This window comes from Typopeltis vanoorti, chromosome 3, assembly GCF_054136105.1.
Source record: "Typopeltis vanoorti isolate ZY-2024b chromosome 3, IOZ_Tvanoo_1.0, whole genome shotgun sequence".
Taxonomy (NCBI): Eukaryota; Metazoa; Arthropoda; class Arachnida; order Uropygi; family Thelyphonidae; genus Typopeltis; species Typopeltis vanoorti.
This window is the reverse complement of record NC_143551.1, coordinates 95,966,971-95,990,868: the sequence shown is the minus strand read 5'-3', so window position 1 is coordinate 95,990,868 and position 23,898 is coordinate 95,966,971. Positions and strand designations below refer to the sequence as shown.

The window sequence follows — 23,898 nt, the reverse complement described above, 5'->3', positions numbered from 1 at the left end:
GGCTTTCTATAAATGGAAAAAGATAGTGAATTATCTGAAAGGTGAGTGAGTGACTAATGTGTCAAGAAAAGGTAAACAGGTAAAAAGGTAGACATGGAGTCAAATGGCAAACATATCATCAATAAAGCATAATAAATACACTAAGAGTTTGTACATAGTTGTGGTAAGTATTTTTCTTGAAGTATTCCATGTCATGTTAGCTAAAGGGAGAAGAGGAAAGGGGAGGACCCACTGAAGTACCATTAATCTGCAAATCTTTCCTTGCCAAGTAATACACAATAAATACAAATAATTCAAAGATATTGGGGGGGGGGGGGTTAAACTTTATTAAATCCAGAGTGTCTGTTAGTGGTACATTGGTACATTAGTAAATAAGGGAGTGATATTGAAACTAGCCAACATTTGCCCAGTATCTATCATACTTTGCTTTGAACTCATTCACAGTCACAGCACCCACAACAGACTCTGACAACTAATTCAACTTATTCACCACTCTCCAAGCAAAAATTTACATCTGAATTTTAAAGGATGTGATTTTTAACCAATAATTTGAAATGGACATTTGAAAATTGTAACATATTGTGCTTTGAGGATGCTGGTTGAAATTCAGCAAAATATAAGCCAGTATATAAACATTGTTTTATAATTTAGTTCATATGGCAATACCATAAAATAAAAGTTATGAACAATGTTCCCTCTAATTTTTTGCTGTGAGTGTGCGCAGATATTTGCGTGTGTGCAAAATTTGCCTTCTTTTGAAAAGTAAATGCGCACCCATATGAGTCACCATACTGATCATTTAAGCCAAAAAGTTAAAAAAGATTTTAGTTCACTCTTTACCTTCTGGTGTCAATGGGACGTCAGTCAGGTCACCCCAACTCCCCCACCATGTTCCCACACACGACAGTAGCCTCCCCAGTAAACAGTCGGAAATCACGATTCACAAGCCTTGGGCTGGACTCGATCCGGGGACTTCGCGCATTATTTTAAAATTCCTTTTAAAAATTAGAGAATTTTGAACCGCTACGATATTTTTAATTGTACTCTAGGTTTTTAAAAGTATTTAATTATTTTTATTAAAATTGTGAAACAATTGTTTTAATTCATCATGATCTTGAACTAATTTGATCAGCCAATCACGTTTGGGAATTTTCCATGAGTCAGGCCTGAGATGTAAACAAACTGCACGCCATTCTATATGCCAAGTTACCGTATTTTTTAAAGAATTTATAGGTTAATGTTTAGTTGGAACTTCTTTAATTAATAAATTTTAATTTCATCTTGAAAATCTAGTGTGCGCACATTTTTTGCTTTGTGCACTAGTTGTAAAACGTGTGTGCGCACGCACACATGCACACAGCTTAGAGGGAACATTGGTTATGAACCCTTTTAGCCCTATCTAACTTTTAGAGACTGAGGGTCAGTTCAATCTCCACTGGCAGCTACTAGAGATAGCTGGCCCATGACTATCACTATGTATAAACAATATCCGATTAAGAGAGGCAGACAAGTGTCACCATCTCATGGTCCCTACACAGTATATTATTTGTCTGAGATAGTGTGGGCTCTACAGTCAATTTTCTTGAGTTTATGGGACAATAAAACCCAAGTTTACAGGAGGGAAAAACTCATTTGCTTGTACTGAGATTGAATAACCTGGGAACAAGTTGAAGAAAGAGTTAGAAAAAAGTTCTAGCACTATGGATGTAAAACCTCTTCCACAGAGCTACACAGTCCTTTATTTATTTATAGTAGTTAAGGTTTACTTTAACTGGTATAAGAGCAATAAGATATAGATTTGTTCCAAGTTTCTAGATAAATACCAATCAGTAAATACAAGAACATAAGAACAAGAGTTTACTCTAGAGCACAAACCTTCAAAAAAAAAAAAAAAAATCAAATGTATGGTCGATTCTTAAGTGGCGAATGGGAATGCTTTTTTTTTTTTAATAGTGAAACAGTTTGCTATAGTGAATTTTCTTTAGAATAACACTGTGCTTATGAGAGCTTCAGCCAGGACTTTTCAATAGGAGGAGGCTAATAAAGAACATTACCTACCAGCCATGAGTGACCCAATGGTTCATTTAGGTCAATGGGAGAGAAGAAGAAGATTGTTTTTTAAATGAATGTTCCCTATAAGATTAAATGGCAATTTTATCACAGTGAAATGAAAGGCATTATGTACCCACCTATGTTTTATAGTGAAATGTAGAAACAAACTTAAAATCTTCAAAAATTTACCACAGAGCTTATCAGAACATAACCTTGGGAATCAAAGTTGACTTGGCTTGCACTAATTAATGACTCTGTCAAAGAGCCTGTATATTTGCCTTTTATTAGTGCATTGATTAGGTTTTGCATGCCTGACAGCTGTGTTTTGAGATGTTGGTACTCAGAGAACTGGCTTCTTGGAAAAACTTGGAGCTGCAAGCAAAAATGAAGAAGACAAAAATACTTATACAAAACAATACCAAAACAATGTCAGAAAGTTAAATTCATCATAAGTGAACTCTCCATGGGCACATAATAAAATATTAAACATACAGAACTGAGAGGTCTGAATTTATCATAAGCAAAATTCTTTAAAGTTTATTATGGATCAATTGTTATTTTATAATCAAATATAAAACCGAGTTTATATCTATTTTATTTAAATCTATATTTATATAGGAGTGTGCAATCTTGTTAAGTAATAGTTTCATAAGAAAAATATAATGTGGAAGAAATACCACATGCATAAGGATGATGTCATTTATGAAAATTATAAGGTGCATGCCAAAAGAGTTACAACTGTTGTATGGAAAGCATTCTTAATAAAAGAAGGAATGCATACATGAAAGAATAACTCTACTGATTCAGATAGTATGTGGATAACAGATGCAGAAGAGATTGTTTGACTAATCGGTGCCCATTTACTAAAAGCTATCAACCTTCATATGCAACATTGAACTCACTGCCATGTCTTCACAGGATGAAGAACTTTAAGTGAATGAGGAAGAGGTACAAGAGCAATTACACAAACTGAATAAGAATTCAGCAATAGGGACTAATGGGATATCAGCATGGATGCTAAAATAGTGTTCAGCTGAAATAGCTATTCCTTTGACCAGGCTATATAATTTGAGTCTCAGAACAGGGAGTATGCTACAAGAGTGGAAATAATGTATGGTAATCCCATTGTAAAAAAGTGGTTCAAAGACTGATGTATCCAACTAATGATCAGTATCTGTGGAGTTGAGGGTGAAGATTTTGATAAAGTTAGTTAGGGCTCACATGAAGAAATGGGCTGATAGAGAATTTATATTTTGCAATGAACAACATGGGTTTACTAAAGGAAGGTCATAATTGAGCAACTTACTTACTTATTATAATAAAGTTACCATTGGGTTAGATAAGGGGGAATGCATACACTATAGTACTTTTGGACTTTGTAACTTTTGACAAATACAGCATGGAAGAATGTTGCATAATTTGGGGAATATGGGGTTGGGTTATAAAGTATTAATGTGAATAAGAGGATGGTTGACTGACATATCAAAAAGTGGTATATGGGTGATGCGAGTCTGCAAGTAGGGTAATCAGGCATGAACTACAAAAATCAGGCCTTGGCCTATTGTTATTCAATCTATACATTAATGATATAGAAAAGGATTTCACATGTGACATAAGCTATTTACTGATGATGCAAAGATAGGCAGGATAATTAATTAGGAGTAGCTAACATGCTGTACTTACTTGCAGAATGATTTGAATAGGCTGGAATTATGAGAATGTGAAAATGCTATCAGTTAAATGTTAGTAAATGTAGCCATGTCCTTTGGTGGGATGAGATATCCAATGTCATATTATTATTATTACCCAAGACCCCATGGAGTCAAAGACTCATCTAGGAGGTCCTTTTATCAAACACACAGCTTATCATACCTTGCTTTAAACACACTCAAATTCTCTGCAGACACCACGCTCTCAGGCAAAGCATTCCAATCATTCACAACTCTGCATGAAAAAAACCTGCTTCTCACTCCCCTACTCACATCCTCCTTATACAGCTTCCAGGAATGACCTCTGGTGCTCCCCTGATCTCCCACTATTTTCTGTAGAACCTCTCCAGCATTGATTCTATGACAACCCCTTAACTTGTAGGTCTATAATATCTTCCCTCCTTCTCCTATCCAACAGACTCTGTAAGTTGCATCTTCTCAATCTTTCCTCATATTTGACATTCCAGAGGTCAGAAACTACCTTAGTCAGTCACCTCTGGACCCTCTCCAACATCTCTTCATCCTTCTGAAAATCAGGGGACCAAATCTAGGCACAATAGTCTATGTGTGGTCTAATCAAAGCCTTATACAAGAACAAGAATCTCCCTACTTCTACAAGTCAGTGTCCTCCGCATCATTTCCAGAAGCCTTTGTGTTGTCTTCACAATTTTGGCTATGTGTCCCCCTAAATTTCAGATCCTTATCCACTATCACCTCCAGATCTCTTATTTCCTCCACCTCCGACAATATATCCTCACCAAGCATAAATTTTGCATCCCATTTTTGTTTTGCAAATTTTAAAAACCTTACGTTTTGCAACATTGAACTCACATCCCCATTCCTGTACCCAATCATTCAATTTATTCAAGTCTTCTTGTAAGGCCGTTACATCTTCTCTACTCTTCATGGTTCGTCCCAACTTTGCATCATCTGCAAACAATTAAATATCTCCAACAAATCTTCACCAATATCATTAATATACAAGTTAAACAGCAATGGCCCTAAAACAAACCCCTGAGGCACACCACTAGCAACTTTCCTTTTCCTGGATATCACTCCCCCATACACAACTTGTTGATACCTATCAGATGGCCAGTCTCCAATCCAATGTACCAATCTAATATCCAACCCCATCCACTCCAGTTTGACTATCAACTTATCATGCAGTAATCTATCAAAAGCTTTTGCAAAATCTAAGTAATGATCTGTGTGTGTGTATATGACAAAAGGGACTGCCCGGTCCCTTTTGTCATACATCCTGCATGGTTCCCACTCCCACAGTACACAAGACAAAAGCACTATTATTCCATTCTCTATATTCAGTGTACATCTACAAAGATAACCAGGCTAAACATCCTAAATATATATAAGAGGAGTGCCCACAACGTAGCTCGTATCCATGCATCATGAGGCTCTTCATGCTCTACCAGGAAAAAATAAACAAAAAAGAGGAACAAAATAAAAAAAAGAAAGAAGACGGAGAGAAAAACAGGATTAAAAATTACTGCAATAAAAAAAAGTTTAATTCAAAACACATTAAATAAAGTTTACTTTGAACAATTAGAATAATTTTAAAATTGAAACACAATAACTTTAGTTACTTATTTACTAGTAGAGGCCTTCCTTGTAACCATTTTCTTAGTATTCTTTTTAAAATTAGGTGTGTAATTAGTCAAAGAAGTTCTTACAAGCTCGTTTAAATGTTCATCATTTAAAACAGATCTATATTTAGATTTAATAATTTAAGAGTAAATATAGTGCTTCACAGGAGTACATGGTTTACTTTGGTAAACAAAGTAAACCAATTTACATTGGTTTACTTTGTCGTTTCGCAAGAAGAAACTCCTCTTTCCACTCTGGCATAAAACTTCTTGTTCCTCTTCATATTTACATTTTTTTATGTACCTTTCTAAGCACTTGAAAAAGAGTTCAATGATAACAAGCACTGTCAATGGACTCATGCAACAATATGTTGAACGATTCCAACAGATGAGAAGTATAACTAACATGCTGTGGCTGGCAGGCATAGCTTCTGCCAGCCACCTCCCACGTTGCCATGTGCACACTCACTAACTCCCTTACCATCGCATCGGTCAAAGATTGTGGCTATTCTAAGTCTTACCAGAATTATTTTGGCTCCAAAAGAACACAGAGTTGGCCACCCCTGATACATAACCTCCCAACAACATTCAAAATCACACTTCAAACCAGCAACTCTCACTGCTCACCAAAGGATGAAGTTCAACTGCTATCATGTGAATCTAAGAGTGTACAGAGATACTTGTGACTAGCTTAGTTTACTAAGTACAGTAAGATCAGTTGACATCAGCCTCAAAGAACAGAAGAAGTACATTTTTTACAATGATTATGGCAAGTTATTACTCTGACAATGCTTTGGACATTCAAGGTTATATTTAAGGTTGTCATGGCTCTACTGAGAAAATTTTTGGCTTAACTTTTCATTCTCATACAAAAGTGTGCATAAAATGTTATATACATAGTACACTGCATGCATTGATAAAAAAAAAAAAAAAAAAAAAAAAAAAAACTAGAAAATACCAAACATGGAAGTAGATCAGAAACTAGAAACATGCACTCCCCAGTATCTTACCTGCACAATTTTAAATGATAGGAAGCATACATGCTGCAGGCAAAGCCTGCTATAAAATCTTGTATTATACTTTGCAAAATGTAATCTTTAAATGGTAGTGGGCTGGGCAATAATAAATCAATAAGCAAAGGTATGGCATCCACCATAATTGAAAGAATGAAAATGTACAATACACAAAGCATACACCAAGTAATATACTGAAAAAAAAAAGTACATAAAAATTAATAACTTCCTAATACAAAAATGTCACAATCAATCATGACAAAAAAATAATGATAAAATAATGAAAAATGCTAATATAATATATCACTAGTAATTAATATCTAAACATCTTTTTTTTTTCTAAGACTACATTGCAGGAGACTAAACTGTTCGTCCTCTACTGATAAACTATTCTCAAGTGATTATTTTTATTTGTAAATTATGTTTACAAAAATGTTTCCAAATCACCTCACAATTTAAATATAGATATAATTTTGTTGTAATAACATGTATACTCGGCTGATATTTGACCAAAAATGCTTAAATATGGACGTATAAAAGTTTTGCAGTGGCTACACTACATAGTTCAGAGGGCTTGGTCAAAAGGTTGGATTCCAGATGGTTGGAGTAGAGCCTAATAGTTCCCATCTATAAAAAAATGGAATAAAGCTGAATGTGAGAATTACAGAGGAATTTCTCTATTAAGTGTTCCAGGTAAGATTTAAGCAAGCACACTTGAAAACAGGTTAAAAAAAAATTGTAGAAGAGAAACTTGGAGATGAACTAGATAGTTCAGGCCATATAGAGGTTGTCAAGTTCAGATTTTCACTTTATGACAAATTGTTGAGAAAGCATAGGAATATGACAAGGATCCGTAATTAAGTTTTGTCGATCTTAAGTTTTTGGAAAAGGCATATAACAAGGTGTCCAGAGAAAAGTTTTTCAGAACACTTTAATTATATGGGGTAAATGGAACATTATACAGAGCAATACATAGTCTATATTTAAGTTGTAAGTCAGCAGTTAGAACTGAAGGAAATACAGGAAGATGGCTTGATGTAAAATCAGGGGTAAGACAAAGATGCATATTATCTCCACTCTTATTCATCCTCTATATGGATCACATTATGAAAGAAAGTGCCATTAGGCCCATATAAGAACTGAAGATGTTAAACTTAGCTCTTTTCTTTGTGCAGATGATGTTGTACTTCTAAATACATCTAGTGCAAATCTCTAGGATTCTCTAACTAAACTGAATAACAGCAGTAACAAAGTTGGCATGAAAATCAGCAATAAAAAGACAAAAACTATGAAAATAGGCAGAAACACTGAACACATCAACTGCATTCTGAATGTAGAGCCTATAGAACAAGTAAAATATTTTAGCAATTTAGGCACAGCTTTTAGTGAAGATGGCAATTTAAATCTGGAAACAGACAACAGAATAAGCAAAGCTGGTATGGTGGCAATCCAGGTTAATAAATTAATATGGAATAAGAGAGAAATTATCCAAAAATACCAAACTAACAGTATACAAGACAGTGTTCAAACCAGTTTTAACACATTCACCGCCAACTGCGAGAATACTCGTAGTTGATATATGTGCTTCACAAGCCAACTACAATTATACTCATATGTCGATTACCACCGGCAATGAGATTACTCGTACTGACCTTGAAGAAGTGAAAATGCTTGGCGTACAGAGTGTACCAGCGAATGTGTGTATATTCAGAGTTGGTATATGAGCCTCACAAGCCAACTACGAATATACTTGTATGTCAATTACCACCGGCTACGAGATTACTCATACTGACCTTGAAGAAGTGAAAGTGCATAGCGTGCAGTAACAAACTATGCCCAAGGAGCGTTGGCAGCGAATGTGTTAAGTTATGGATCTGAGAGCTGGGTCAGAAATAAAGCACCTGTTCGAAGACTAGAGACCAAAGATATGAAAGTTCTGAGAATAATTACGGGATTGAACAGATGACATCAATGGCAGAATCATATTGACAGTAAAGATATCAGAAAGGAAGTTGACATTGTTAGCATTCAAGAAAGTGTAAGCAGATCTAATCTAAGGTGGTATGGCCACTTAAATAGAATGGATGAGAAAGGTTAGCATTTCTTGCCTTAGAAGCAAGAAATGTTAAATATGACAATATTGGACTGCTGACAAGTAATAGACTAATTTGGAGGACAATGGTGGATAGGAGGGTAATGATAAAGTAAACTTAATCATGCAGAGCTGTCATAGTAGCTTGAACATCGATTGATTTTGGTGCATATTGTGAATTTGATGTTGATAATAATATGTATACTATTGTTATACTATTTCTGAAGTGTTATACACTTTAACATGATTGCACATACATATTATACACATTGTGCATACATATTAACATGAAACACTGAAAGCAAACTGTCTAATTCACTTGAAATTGATAAAAGCAGAAAGAAACTGTGTTTTCTACCAAACACAAAAGCTCTACTTCTGTGTTTGGTAGAAAATACCAAACACAGAAGTATATCAGAAACTGCAGTCCATTTTTTAGATTTCATGTTTTAGATGCTTGAAATACTGCCTCTTCCTTAATTCTATAGAACTGATGCAGAGGTAATTCTTTTAGTAACTTAAATGTTTCTGTCATATGGAGCTGTATGGAGACTCGTTAGTACGAGGTGTGTTAGTAGAGGATTTGACAAAATCGTACCAACCTGGTGCGACCATAAAGGACGTAACTGCGTCTATTAGAGAGCAAAAGGAAAGGGTGAAAGAAATGATTGTTGTGGCAGGTACGAATGATTTGAAAGGAGATAAAATGGAAATGATAGAAGACCTGAATGAATTGTTTGAGGTAGCAAAAGAAAAGAGTGAGAGAGTTAGAATGATTAGTCTTTTGCCACGGTATGACAGTGAAATGTTTAAAAGGAGGGCTATAATTGCAAATGACTTTATGCGTGGGTTATGTATGACGAGTGGTGTGGAATTTGTGAATGTGTGGAGTGAGTTTGATGGGCAAAAGGATCTATATAAGATGGATGGCTTGCATTTGAATGGTTACGGTGTAAGAAGACTTGAGAAAGTGTTGCTGAATGTAGTGGATGTGCAAATTCAGGGAAACTAGATTTGTTAGGGGGGGGGGAGTAGAGATACAGTCCTTATGGAGGCAGTTGAATGTAAGAATGAATATAATATGCCAGAGCAAATAAGGACAACAAATCTGAGTGGGATAGTTAATATAAGGCATCAAGGTAGGGTTGGGGCTAATGGGGGTCTTAAATTCATGTACACTAATACTAGGAGTATTAGGAACAAGAAGGAAGAGTTTTTGGCCATGGTTGGCACTTCCAGACCACAGGTTATAGGTATTAGTGAAACATGGCTGACTGTAGATGATATAACTAGTGGGATTGAATGTGATGGGTATAGTGTGTTCAGGAATGACAGAGAGAATAAAATGGGGGGAGGAGTATTGTTGATGATAGCTGATGAGCTCCAGCCAAGGAGAATAGAAGTTGAATTGCAGGATAGAGAAAAGAGCACATTTGAGGCCATTTGGTGTGAGATTGTGGCTAGCAGAACTAAATATACAATTGGGTGCTGCTATAGACCAGGATGGAAAACATGGTGGTGACAGTATGCACAAGCAAATAGAAGAAATGGGTGGAAGGAGGGTGATTATTATGGGAGATTTCAACTATGGTCGCATTGATTGGAGTGAGGAGAGGACACACGGGAGGAAGGAACTGGATTTTATGCGGTTATTAAGGGATAACTATCTGCGACAGCATGTAATGGAAAATACTAGGGGTCAGAGAGTGCTTGACCTAGTAATTACATCTGAGGATTTGGCTGTAACAAATATGACCACATTGCCACCAATCGGTGAGAGTGATCATAGGGTCTTAACTTGGGAGGTGGCTAAAGGTGCAGAATTTTCAATTAAGACAGGGTACATGTGGAATTATCGGGCTGGAAAGTATGACAAGCTTAGGAGTTTGATTGGTTCAGTGCCATGGCATGTACAACTGCAAGGACTAGAAGTTGATAGTGCATGGGAGGTAGTTAAGAAGTGCTTGCATGAAGCAATGGCTGACTGTATACCTAGAGTCCGAATAATAAATCAAGTAGGGGTTAAATGGATGAATAACACCATTAAGCTTGAGTTGCAAAAAAAGAAACAACTATGGAGGGAATTTAAGGAGAAGGGTGACCGGCAGGCACATGAACGGTATAAAGCGCAGGCCAGAAGGGTGACGAGTGTGGTAAGAAAAGCAAAAAAGGATTACGAAAGAACATTGGCCATGCAGGCTAAAGAGAATCCTAAACAGTTTTTTAGATATGTAGCAAGTAAAAGGAAAAATGTACATGGCAGATTGATTTTAAAGAATGCCGATGGTAGGGAGGTAACTGAATCAGTTGAGATAGTTGAGTTACTGAGTGAGCACTTTGCAAAAGTATATCATCCAGGTGGTGACATTGCAGAAACGAATAAACCAGTAGATTATACGGGAATTGTGGTTAATGAAGCGGAGGTGAGTAGTCTATTGCATAACCTCAATGTCAATACATCTGTGGGATTGGATGGTATACCAGCTCGTGTTGTACGAGAAGCAGCTAAAGAATTGTCAGTACCCTTGACCATTTTGTTTAATTTGAGTCTCGGGTCTGGGTTAATCCCGAGCGGGTGGAAAGAGGGGAAAATAGTTCCACTGCATAAAGGTGGTTCCAAGACTGCTGTTGTAAATTACCGACCGATTAGCATATCAGGAATCATTGTCAAGGTCTTAGAGAAAATAGTCAAGAGGAAAATACAAGATTGGATAGAAGAAAATGGGATACTGTATCGGGGACAGCATGGTTTTGTGAAGGGTAGGTCATGCCTCAGTAACTTGCTCATGTATTATAACACAGTGACGGCTGAACTGGATAAGGGTAATGGGTTTACGGTGATTCTACTGGACCTTGCCAAGGCCTTTGACAGGATTCCACATGGAATTCTAATCAGTAAATTGCAGCATATGGGAATGGACATAGGGTTGGTGAGATGGATAGGAGGGTGGTTGACGGAGAGATATCAGAGAGTGGTTTACTCGGGAGTAGAGTCCACAAGACGGCCTGTGACTAGTGGTGTGCCACAAGGATCTGTTCTTGGACCACTGCTGTTTAATTTGTTCATAAATGATATAGGAAATGATCTGAGAGGAACAGTTCATTTGTTTGCGGATGATGCGAAGTTGAGTAGGGCAATAGTGAATGCAGATGACGTCAAAATTTTGCAGGATGATTTGGATAGATTGGAGGTCTGGGCTAAGGAGAATGGATGTCAGTTTAATGTGGCAAAATGTAAGGTTATGCATTTTGGGGTGAAAAGATTGGCGGCAGTTTACTGCATTGGTGGAACCGTGCTCCAGGAAATTGATGAGGCACGAGATTTAGGAGTGTTGGTAGATAAGGAATTGAAATTTAGGGGACACATTGCAAAAGTGACCAAAACAGCTCATCAAATCACTTGGTTGCTGAAGAATACGTTGACAAGCAGAGACAAGCAGGTTATTGTTCCTCTGTATCGAGCCTTGATAAGACCCCATCTAGACTACTGTGCTCAGATTTGGTCACCTAGGTTTCTTCTTGATGGGGAGGAGGTGGAGAGGATCCAGAGGCGAGTGACCAAGATGATAGCAGGTCTGTGGAATGAACCGTATGAGAACAGGTTGAGGATTTGTGGGTTGCAAAAATTGGTTGATAGGCGGAGGAGGGGAGATATGATTGAGACATTCAAATTACTGAAGGGTTTCTATAAAATTAATTCAGAAGATATTTTTGAGAACAGGGCTGGTTGTGGGAGGACTAGGGGACATCCATGGAAACTGGGCAAAAGTGTGGTTAGTAAAGGTGTTAGAGCTGGGTTCTTTACTTTTAGAGTAGTGAATGAGTGGAATGCGCTCCCTGAGTCTGTGGTGGATGCTGTGACAGTGAATGAGTTTAAGGCGAGGTATGATAGATACTGTATGAATGTTGAATAGTTGTGATGAATATGATTTGGGGCCTCCCTCGATGAGTCTAATGACTCCCTGGAGTTGCCTGTAATAATAGTAATAATAATAGTAATATTCTCACATACTTGGTTACATACCACTGGATCCTTTCTACCATTCTGCATTTGCAAGAAACTCAAATGACCAGACCTGATCACAAGTAATCCATATGTAGCTATATCAAGGCCTTAACTTACAAAACTTTCATAGTTTCTACAAGCATTCAGCTTTGAAATCATGTTGGATTTAATATCCACTTTGACTATGTAATTTTACATCGCTGAAATGAAGCCTTTTGGCTCTTTCTTTAGTAATATTCAGGAAATATTGTTGATTTGAAGTGTTGAAGTAGAAAAGAGAATGCACTGTAATGATTTGCAAAATTGTGGATTGGGTTTATGGTCAACTGAGGAAGGTCACTGATATGGGGGGGGGGGGGGGGGGAAAGAAGGTGAAAGAACATAAGCCTTATGAGAAAAACATAACATTCTAACCCAATCATACAGATCAAAGGACTGGATAGAAGCGTTCAATTATTCTAGAATTATAGCCAAAGCAACTAAAGCTATGAGATTAGTATATTGTGTCATTAACTGCATGTTTTCTTTTGGCTGGTTTGTCTATTTTGTGGGATGAAGATCCAGAGTTTATAGGAGGAGCTGGATGAGGGGCCAGTTGGTAACTTTCTATATTCAATTTAAAAATTACACAAAAGACTTTATATATGCTCCTATACTGTCAAGAAATATTATAAGCAAATGCTTACTAGCTAGTCACTCTTTCATGGGCAAACATTGCTTCTTGAAAATTAAGCTCCAAATCTGTAGCTCCATCTAAGTTCACATGTAAAATACGTGACACATCTGGTATGATATTTTCTCCCTCAACTTGAAGACTGCTCATAAGGGGATCATCTAATGATCTAAAATAAACATAAAAACATGAAAGTTAATTAAAATAATTATTAATATATCAATGCCCATGTTTTTGTTTTTTTCATAGGATTTTTATTATTTATATGGCTTTACATATTCTATCATGTTTTCTATTTTACTGATATCAGTCACATCAACATCTATCAAATGATAGATAGTAAATGGTTTTGGAGTTGGGCTTCTAATAAGCCAAGCAGGAAATGGAAAATAAAAAAGGGTAACTTGGATTAATTAACTAATTTCTTATCTGAAAATATTATACTACAACTGAAAATAATTACAAATACTAATCTTATCAAAATATTAGCAATCTCTCTCTAACAATCAATTTGAAGAAGCATTTAGTTAGATTTAATGGCATTTTAATTTTAATATTGTAAACAAAATAACACCACTTTTTTATTTATGTTTTCATGTGAATCACACCTATGAAAGATTTAGTACCATGGATGGTATACTAAGAGTGAGATAATCTGATTCCCCTAGAGATAAAACATAGAATTTTTTTTTTTCCTTTTTCAAACCACTTCTTCAGGCCCCCAATAAGCAAGGTGGTGGTGTCACCAACTGATGAATTCACCTACTAACTTTTCAAGACATTCACAAACATCTGTCACAGTGAAATTCAATTCCAGTGTCTTGGAAAATGGGGTGTTACCCACTTGATCCAATAAATCGCTAATATGCAGCATTAATAGTTATACCAATTAAGCAATTTAGATTTTATTCCAAATTGAAAGTTGACTGAAATGAGAAGTATATCTGCACTGTTTTTAAGTCCCCAACCTCAGTAAAGTTTCCCGGAGTATCCTAAATTGGTGAGGGCTGAAATTCCTTCCTTTCAAGTGCAAGAGAAGTGCTTTTTTGAGATTTTAATTATTATCTAAGGTAATGTCACAAAAATGCAACTGAAGTAACTATGGCTGTGGAGGTTAATAAACTATTGTGTGTGTGTGTGTTCCTAGGCAGTTTACTTGTTTTACAAGATGTATAAAAAAAAAAAGGAGTTTCTGGGAGGAAATACAATATCTCCCCTGTAATTATTTTCATTATTATAAGACTAACTAACTCACCTTCAGATGAAAAAAACCATATTAAAGTTCTTTGTGTCTTAGCAAAAGTCATACTGCACCAAAGCAAGGTTACAGTGGTACACAAGGTAGTAATAAAGCAACAACTTAGCAAATAATATGTTCTGTACAAAAAAGCAAATAAAAAAGAAAAAACATTTAAATTAAGCAATGCAGTATCTATACAAAAATAAAATTCCCAATGAAATGCATTTATATAAATTAATTCTTTGAAAAAAGTTAAAATTGTCATGCAATTTGTCTGAGTCTGATAGGATCTGTTCAGAGTATACATGAGAAATGAAATTTCATTCGTCTCACATGTGACGTGCTAGCACTTCACCAGAATATGATGAATGGTGAGATGTGTGTTGCATTGTTCACGCATAGGTGGATCATCAGCCCTCAGTAAATAAGAATATGTAAGATGATTGTGACCTATGCAGAGCCTAGCAAGGACAATTTGCTTTCTTCTGTTTCTTCGTTGATTAGATTGCAATGCTTCATTTCTAGCTTAATCTCTGGCAATTTGTTTGTCAGTGCATCCTGTCATGAAGACTGTGACTGGGTAATCAGCTTTGATCTTAATCAGTGTGTTAAGTTATCTGAAGTCTGTATATGAGCTGATCTAGCAGCTACATCTGCAATTTTATTTCCTTTAATTCCAATGTAGATGGGAATCCAGCACAGTGAAACATCAAAATTAAGGGTCTTCATTTTTTTTTGTTCAATAATTGTAAAACCTCACAAAGCCCTGGATGTGGATTATACACAGGAAATGAGATGGGCTGTAAAGAACTCAGTGATTCTGTATAAATTACACACTTTTGGTAGCATTTTTCTTTTATATGCATAAGTGCAAGTTGAATGGCATGCAACTCTGCTGCATAATTACTGCAATTAAATGGGATTCTGTGGGATATAGTAATGTCAGGAAACATAGCAACACGACTGACAGAGTTCTCAGATCTTGAATCATCAGCAAAGATGGGAAGGAAATCAGGGTGTAATTCACTGTGTGTGCATTACACCCTGATTAAATAACTGCATGTAAATAGTTGAAGTATGAGATTGCCTTAGTTGTCATAATGAGAAGATGCAGGATGGAGTTCAAACCTGCCATGGAGGAATGCTGTTATATTTGGTGCAGATAATGTTGTTGTTGACATTCATGCCAATAATATCTTGTATAATCTCTTTAACATGCTTACCAAAGGGAGAAATAACAGTCTAATATGTGTGATATTGAGCTTTCCAAAGAAGTGAAACAATACTAGTCCACATAGGATGCTTTGGAGGAGACTTAATTTTTAGGGTACAGTTAAGAGAAACCTGTTATTTTTAAGTGAGAGAGCAGGTTTATTTGCTTCAACATAAAGATACTGCATGGATGATGTGTGAAAAGAACTAGCAGATATTTGTATACCCTGATGATGGATAGGATCCAATCATCGGAATGTGCTCTACCTTGAAGAACTGCAAACCTGGGACCCATAAAATTCCGATGATAGGATCCAATCATCGGAATGTGCTCTACCTTGCAGAACTGTAAACCTGGGACCCATAATCAAGCTTTGACCGTAAGTGCACATGATAAAGGTGGAGGAAGGGACATCAATCAGCATTCTGTTCTCTAGAGCAGTGTTTCTCAAAGTGTGGTACGTGGACCCGGGGGGTCCGCAAAAGGTCTTCAGGGGGTCAGTGGCAATTTTCGGCTATGCATCATTAACGCATGGAATAAAATTTAAGTTTGAAATCGTAAAATGTTCCTATTGTATCACTGAATAAGGTACAGAGACATCTGCAGGCTGAGTAATATGTTTCTCAACAAATAGTGCAATTAGAGACAACTGGGTAAAAATGGAACTAACGAATCGCATGACCCCTCCCACATAAAATGCTGTATAGTAGACAATCAAAACCATATGGTTTTGTTTGAGTGAACGTGTTTCAGATATTATATAAGGAATTCAATTGAAGAGAATTGGCATTTCAACTGAACTGTTGGCTTGCTTTTGTCAATTAGTAGCGTGATCTTTTGTTAATACTGCACCGATCATATGGACGTCTTCATAGCTGCTTTATCTCTACTGGCCTACCATTGTTGTCTGTTTCGAGTTCTGCTTTCACTAGCCATTTGTTGAAGGACTGTTCGTTAAATACGGTAATTTTTTTTAGCTTTCAAATTGTTAAGTATGGATCACTGGTTAAAGACTGGATTTTTAAAATGCGTAAAAGAGAGGAACATAGTAGATACAAGTAGCTGTCAGCAACAAGAAAATGTTGATACTGTATCTGGATCAAATGAAATTGATAAGTGTGTGTAGTCTGACATCTCTTGAGAACCAACTAGGAAGAAGATGAGAAAACTTCATAAGTACGATATAAATTACTTGAAATGTGGATTTTCATGGACGGGAAATGAAGAGGAACCTATTCCATTATGTGTAATTTGCGGTGAAACTTTAAAAAATGAAAGCATGAAACCATGTAATTTAAATCGCCATTTTGAATCGAAACATAATGAATGCAAGGACAAACCTGTCGAATTTTTTCAAAATAAACTAAAAAATTTAAAAGAATCTCAAAAAGTGATGTTAATCGTGTCAGGAGGTGAAAACATGAAGGCTTTAGAAGCTTCACATCGTGTGTCGCTATTAATAGCAAAAAGTGGTGCAGTGGAAACAATTGGAAACAATTATGATCGGAGATAATGTAAAAAGATCTTTTGATAGGATTTGTCTTTCAAATAGTACCGTTCATCGAAGAATCACTGAAATGGCTGAAAACATAAAACAAACATTGTTATCCGATATACGTAAGAGTCGTTATTATGCGTTGCAAGTAGATGAATCCACCGACATTACAAATCTTCTAGTGTTCGTTAGGTACGAAAAAAATCAAAAAATTCATGACGACCTTTTATATTGCCAATCCTTGCCAGAACATACAACAGGAGAAGAAATATTAAACAGCATAAATACCTTTATGCATCAAAACAAGCTATTGGAAGTTGTGTTGGAATAAACACATCTAAAAATCGGATCTAAAACAGGGCTTGTTTCAAGGATTCAAGCTGTTGCACCAAATGCAAAGTCGACACACTGCTGCATACACAGGGAGGCTTTGGCTACACATATGATGTCTCTACAGACCTAAGAAACGTTCTTGATGAAGCTGTAAAAATCATAAATTATATTAAAGGCCGTCCTCTAAATGCTAGACTTTTCTCTCAACTTTGCAAAGAAATGGGAAGCAAGTATACACAACTTCTTTTCCATACCAACGTTCGTTGGCTTTCTCGTGGAAAAGTTCTTACTTGTTTATTTGAACTTTGGAATGAACTACAAGTTTTTCTTGATGAAAAGTTTGAATTGAAAAAGTATTTACATAATGGGAAATGGCTCAGTCAATTAGCATACCTGGCAGATATATTTACTGTATTAAATAGTCTTAATTTATCTTTATAAGGCAAGGAAATTTCTATATTTCATGTCCAAGATAAAGTGAAAGCCACGTTGGCAAAAATGAAGTTATGGCAAAAGCGGGTTGGTAATGGAAAATTTGATGCATTTCCATCGCTTCATGAATTGCTCGCAAGTTCAAATGAACAAATTGATGATGATGTGAAAATTACTATCATGCAGCATTTAAAAAGCTTACAAATGAATCTAGAAAAGTATTTCCCTGAATTGGACATTAATATTGAGTGGATAAGATACCCTTTCAATAAAAACAAATTTATGCCAAAGGGTCTATCGTCAATAGAAGAACAACTTTTAGAACTAGCTTCTTATGGTTTCCTAAAAAATAAATACAGTGAGAATACGTTATCATCAATTTGGCTACAAATACAGAATGAATTTCCTGAATTAACAGATAAAGCTCTAAGGTTCATTTTTCTATTTCCAAGTTCATATCTGTGCGAAGTTGGATTTTCGGCCCTTGTAGATATTAAGACGAAGAAGAGGAATCGCATTACAGATGTCGAACCACATCTGAGATTGAAATTAACTATAGAGCCAAATTTTGCTGAAATTTTATCTCACCATAAGCAATTTCATTCCTCTCATTGATGATAAATTATTTCAAGTAAGTAAAACTTTATAGTATCTTTATAAAGTTTGTCCTATTAAAAATAAATCATATTTTTTGTTTACATGAACATATAAATTCAAATAAAATAGATATTTAATTTTTTAATATTTTAAATTAATTTATTAATGTTAATTAATTTATTTGTTTCAATTAATTTATTTGTTTTAATTAATTTATTTGTTTTAATTTATTTTTGAATTAATTAATTAGGGGTATTTGGTAATAATGAAAATTTAAGAAGGGGTCTGTGGATATCTGAAGTTTGAGAAACACTGCTCTAGAGGATAAAGTGCAAAACAAGTATTTTCAATACTTTTTTTTTTTTTGTACTAGTGATGCTCCCTTTTCAGGAAAGTGTCTCTAATGCATTTTTTTAACAGACCAAATGATTCAATGTTGATCAGCATCTACGAAAGCCACATTGTATGTCGTAAAGACATCTGGTGCTTTCTGAGTGCCAGAGAATCCTTGCATTTACCATTTTTTCCCAATATCTCATAAAGACAGCTGATCAGAGTGATAGATCAATATAATTGTTGGCTTGTGTTGATCCTTTCCAGGTTTTGGGATGATAACGAAACTGATTTAAGCCAAGAATCTGGAAATGCTTCCTTTGTAAGTATTCTGTTATATAGTAAGAGATGGAAGTATATAGGGGTGATGGAAGATGTTTTACCATCTTATAACAGATGTCATCATGCCTCACTGCACTGGAATGTGAAAGTAACAGAGTCCTTCTTAGTTCCTTCTTTATGTATGGCTCTAGCCCATTTGTAGAAAAGACTAACTACTGTTTTTCTAATAATTTTCTACTAATAGTACAACAAAAAAGGTTCTTAGTAAAAAAAAAGAAAGAACCAGAAAAAAAACATGGATAACAGAGGAAATACTGGATTAGAAATACTTAATGGAGAAAAGAAGAAAAGTAAAAAATAAAAAAAAAGGACAGAAAGAAGAATATAAGAAATTGGATAAGCAAATAAAAGATTAATGTAAAAGAGTTACACAAGAATGGATCGATCAAAAATGTAAAGAAATAGAAGAATTAGACAAAGAAAATAAAATTACAGAGAAATATAACAAAATTAAAGAATTCAACAGTAAGAAAAATCACGTTAAAGGATCAAAGGAAAAGAAGGAAAAATTATTGTCAAGCCCGATAATATTAATAATAGTTGAAGAGAATATATTGCAAAACGATACGATGACAGAAGCAGATCAGAAATTCCTAAAATTGAAGACAGGAATGAAGGACCAGAACTACTTGATGAAGAGATAGAAAATGCTATAAATAGCTTGCCAAATGGGAAAATACGAGATGATAACATATACTGGCAGAAATAATTAAAAACTTGAGAAAAGATGGAAAGAATTGTTTGAGAGACATTATAAAGAATATATACAAAACAGGGAAGAGAAACTGGGGGATTTCAAGAAGTCAGTCTGCATCCCAATCCTAAAAAGCAACAAAAAAATATAGATGTGAAGAGTACAGAACTTTAAGCCTAATCTTGCACACATCTAAGATCATACTGAAGATAATAAAAAATCGAATATATGCAAAAATAAAAAACCAAATTAGTGAAACACAGAATGGTTTTGTGGAAGTAAAAGGCACAATAAATGCTATTTGGAACCTATCTTGTATAACTGAAAGAACAACTGAATTAAGCAGATCGGTGCATCTATGCTTTATAGATTTCCAGAAGGCATTTAACAGTCATACAAGGGTAAATTATTAGAAATCCTTAAAGAGCATGATATTGACAAAAAAAGACCTGAAAATAATCTTGCAACTGTATTGCGGTACATGCAAGGAGATGTAGACATTAAAAAAGGAGTAAGACAGGGATGAGTAATCTCCCCAATACCATTTAACTGTTCTTTCTTTCACCCATACACAGTATTAAGTACTATAGGTTGATCAACCAACCTCTCGTGTATGGGCTCAACATAAAAAAACATCTATAGTGAACACCTAATAAAGAACATAGAGGAAATGGAAATAGGAATCAAGATCAATGGAATATAGATAAATAATATATGTTGATGATACTGTGTTCATAGCTGATTCAAATACAGGATTGGAAGAAATGCTAACCAAAATAATCCAAAATGAAAAGGAGTATAGAATAGAATTAAATCTTAAAAAGACCAAATACATAATAATAAATAAAGAAAGTATAATAAAAAGCAAACTAGAAGTGTTATGTCATAACATACAACAAGTGGAAACATACAATTACCTTGAATGCATATTCACATAGACTGTAAAAAGGAAAGAAGAAATAAAAACCAGTATCCAAAAGGCAAAAGCAGCCTTCTAGAATAATGGATACATTCTCAGAAATAATACTGAAAACAAAACAAAACTAAGAATAATCAAAACATATGTGTGGTCACCCTTAAATTATGGATGTGAAAACTGGATATTGGATAAATGGACAATCAGAAGAATACAAGCATTCGAGTTGTGGTGCTATAGAAGAGCCCTCAAGATCTCATGGAGAGATAAAATAACAAACGTAGAGGTGCTATGAATGATGAACATGAAGAACCAACTAGTCAGAGACATCATGAACAGGAAAATGAGAATGGCTGAACATATAATGAGAGGGTCAGTCAGAGAACTGAGTAAAGTCATTTTAGAAAAAAATAGAGGGAAATAAGAACAAGGGGGAAGGAAGAGGACATGGATAAACGATGTTCTGGAATGGATGAATTTTAAACTATATGGCAACATTAAAAGAATGGCAGAAAATGAAGTGATGTGGAAATCCATAATTGCGAACCTTCAATATGAAGATGCTACCTAAGAAGAAGATTGTGGAAATTTTATCGTTCAGTCAGATGATTTCTGTATTTAGAAAGAAGCATTCTAGGAGATATCAAATTTTTGGCTAGGTAGTGTAAACCACGCACATTATGCAATATTCACCGGGGAGGGGGGGTAAAATTCTGTCTATTTTTCCTATGAGAGGTTTTTTAAATGGTTCCATCCTCTTAGTTCAATGTGATCTTATGGTGTCCACGCAGTTAGCCTAGTGGCTATGCGCTTCACAACCATATGACTGGGGAAGGAGTGTCCTAGGTTTGATTCCCGTCGGTGACATGAGAAGCTTTAGGATCTTCCTCAGCCATAGCCAAGTTAGCCGGTCTTGGGTGTGGACAGCAGGGTTTTTTCCACCAGTTTATCTGAGGTTTTTTCATCCCGCGACCAGGCAAACTGGCCCCGGGAACACGCACAGATCTACAGTCATAAATACTGAACCCCCAATGAGGGGGGAGCTCAACTCACCCCAGAAGGGAGGACAGGAGAAAGAAGGGAGGAAACTCCCACGAATGAATAAATGTGGCCTTATGGTGAATTGCAGGGATGACTGGAGAGCAATCCCAGGCAGAGAAGGCCAACTCATGGCAGTTAACTCAGATAAGGCTAACCACCTGGGTATCAATCATCTTTGCACTTTAGTTTCAAATTGGTCTTCTGGCTGTTCATCTCCATGAGACTGGTGAAAAAGGAAAACCGATAACCTTTGGCTATATGATGATATAAAACAGCTGAGGCCTTTTCTCTATCTCTCATACTATCTGTCTCTTCTTTCTCCTGATACTATCAGGCTCTCTTGCATCCCTATATTAACTACTCTAGGCCTATGATGAGCACCCCATTATGATTTTACCTCAAATTAGTGGCCTGTCCCATCAGTGCTGTAACTAGGCAGGTGGTCATGCAAAGGACCCAGGATGAAGGGGCCCTGAAATGGGGTATCAAAAAAAAAAATAATCAGTATTATATTACATATTATTATTATGTGACATCTCCAGGGAGTCCAAAGACTCATTGAGGGAGAGTGTACCAACAGCATCGAACGACTGATTCCCTTCCAACTACTAACTGCACTCAAACTTGCTTAACTTTTTGCATGAGCCACTAGTAGCAGAGACTCTACCAATCGACCAACCTTTGCTGGCAATATATTTTCATTATCAAATTTTATTGTCATGGGGCCAATTCATAATATATTTATAATATTTATAAACAAAATTTCTATCGTTTTTTTTTCCAAAAAAAAAAGGGGGGACACAAAATAAAATCTTGCACAGGGCCCATGAGAAACTAGTTACAGCTGTTTCCCATAATGCATAGCATTATACATGTCTGTACAGATATGTGCCATTATGGAATACTAAAGATAGAGGCTAATGACTTGGCATCAATATACAAGTAGCCCAGGTGTGAAGTTACTTCACGCACAAACTTTTGCTTACACTTGGATAAAGGATGAAACCAAGAATATAATTTCTTGGCATTTTAATTTAGAGAGAGAATAGATTGTGTGAATAATGGGGTCTCCACGATGAGTTTTTTTTTTTTTTTTTACTCCATGGAGATATTGTATTATTATAATAATAATAAATGGCACAATAGGAGAAGAAATTGTTAATGGGATAATGATTTTTCAAGCTGATGGATATCACTGACCTGTAATTTCTCCCCCCTCCCTTTGGAATATTGATATTTCACATCTGATGAGTTGCCATTTGTTTATTTTTTATGCAACTCTGATCCACAAATTGTTGTAAACTTGTTATGGTTGGGCTGAGGGGATTTTTTTTTAATTTTATTTTATATAATATGGGAACCCTACTATAGATGGAACTTTTTTTCAAGCCAGTTCAGGTCTTCAATAAGTGAGGTGATCTCACAGTGGGCAATAAAATTCATTTTCCACCTAAAGACATTCAAACCGTGCAGCCTGCTAACTGGAATGTGAGCATGCCAAGTGCTTAGCCAATCAAGCAGGCTTGCTAATTCTTGCTCATTCTCATAAAACTGTCAGACCAGACAGATTATAAGATTACTTATTAAGCATTTTATTAAATTATTTGACTCCAGGGATAGCGGTTTTGTATTATGCCAATGTGTGTGAATGGAGGTATGTGTCAGGTATAATTTAGCGAGATTTTTTTTTTCCTGGTTGGAAAGTACTTTATATTTGAAAAGAAATTGCATTCTTCATTTCATTGATATCTTATCCTTTTTAATGGAACAAGAGTTTCATGATATTTCATGCGCAAACATGAAATATCTTCACCAGTAAGTTACTTTACAGTTACATAAAGTAACTGTATATGACACAAAGGTAAACAGCAAGTTTACCTTTGTGTCATATATTTCACACCAATTCATATTCATGGTTGGGCTAAGGGGAGTTTTTTATTTTATATAATCTGGGAACCCTACTATAGATGGAATTTTTTTCAATTTAGTTCAAGTCTCCAATAAGTGAGGTGATCTCACAGTGGGCAATAAAATTCATTTCCCACCTAAAGACATTCAAACCTTCAGAATGTGCGTGTAAGAGCGACAATGTTGTAAAATCTCACACATAAATAAA

At 35.6% G+C, this 23,898-nt stretch overlaps 1 protein-coding gene across 6 annotated transcripts in view; it reads right to left on the bottom strand.

The window, feature by feature from the left end:
* The window catches only part of LOC150108403 (protein O-linked-mannose beta-1,2-N-acetylglucosaminyltransferase 1-like), a 378,713-nt gene that overhangs the window by 139,216 nt on the left and 215,599 nt on the right, over positions 1-23,898 (bottom strand). For all 6 annotated transcript variants that reach the window (XM_090415822.1, XM_090415823.1, XM_090415824.1 and 3 more), the window contains one exon: positions 13,160-13,315. In XM_090415822.1, coding sequence (XP_090271948.1) covers positions 13,160-13,315 — 156 coding nt within the window. The remainder of the gene's footprint in view (positions 1-13,159; positions 13,316-23,898) is intronic.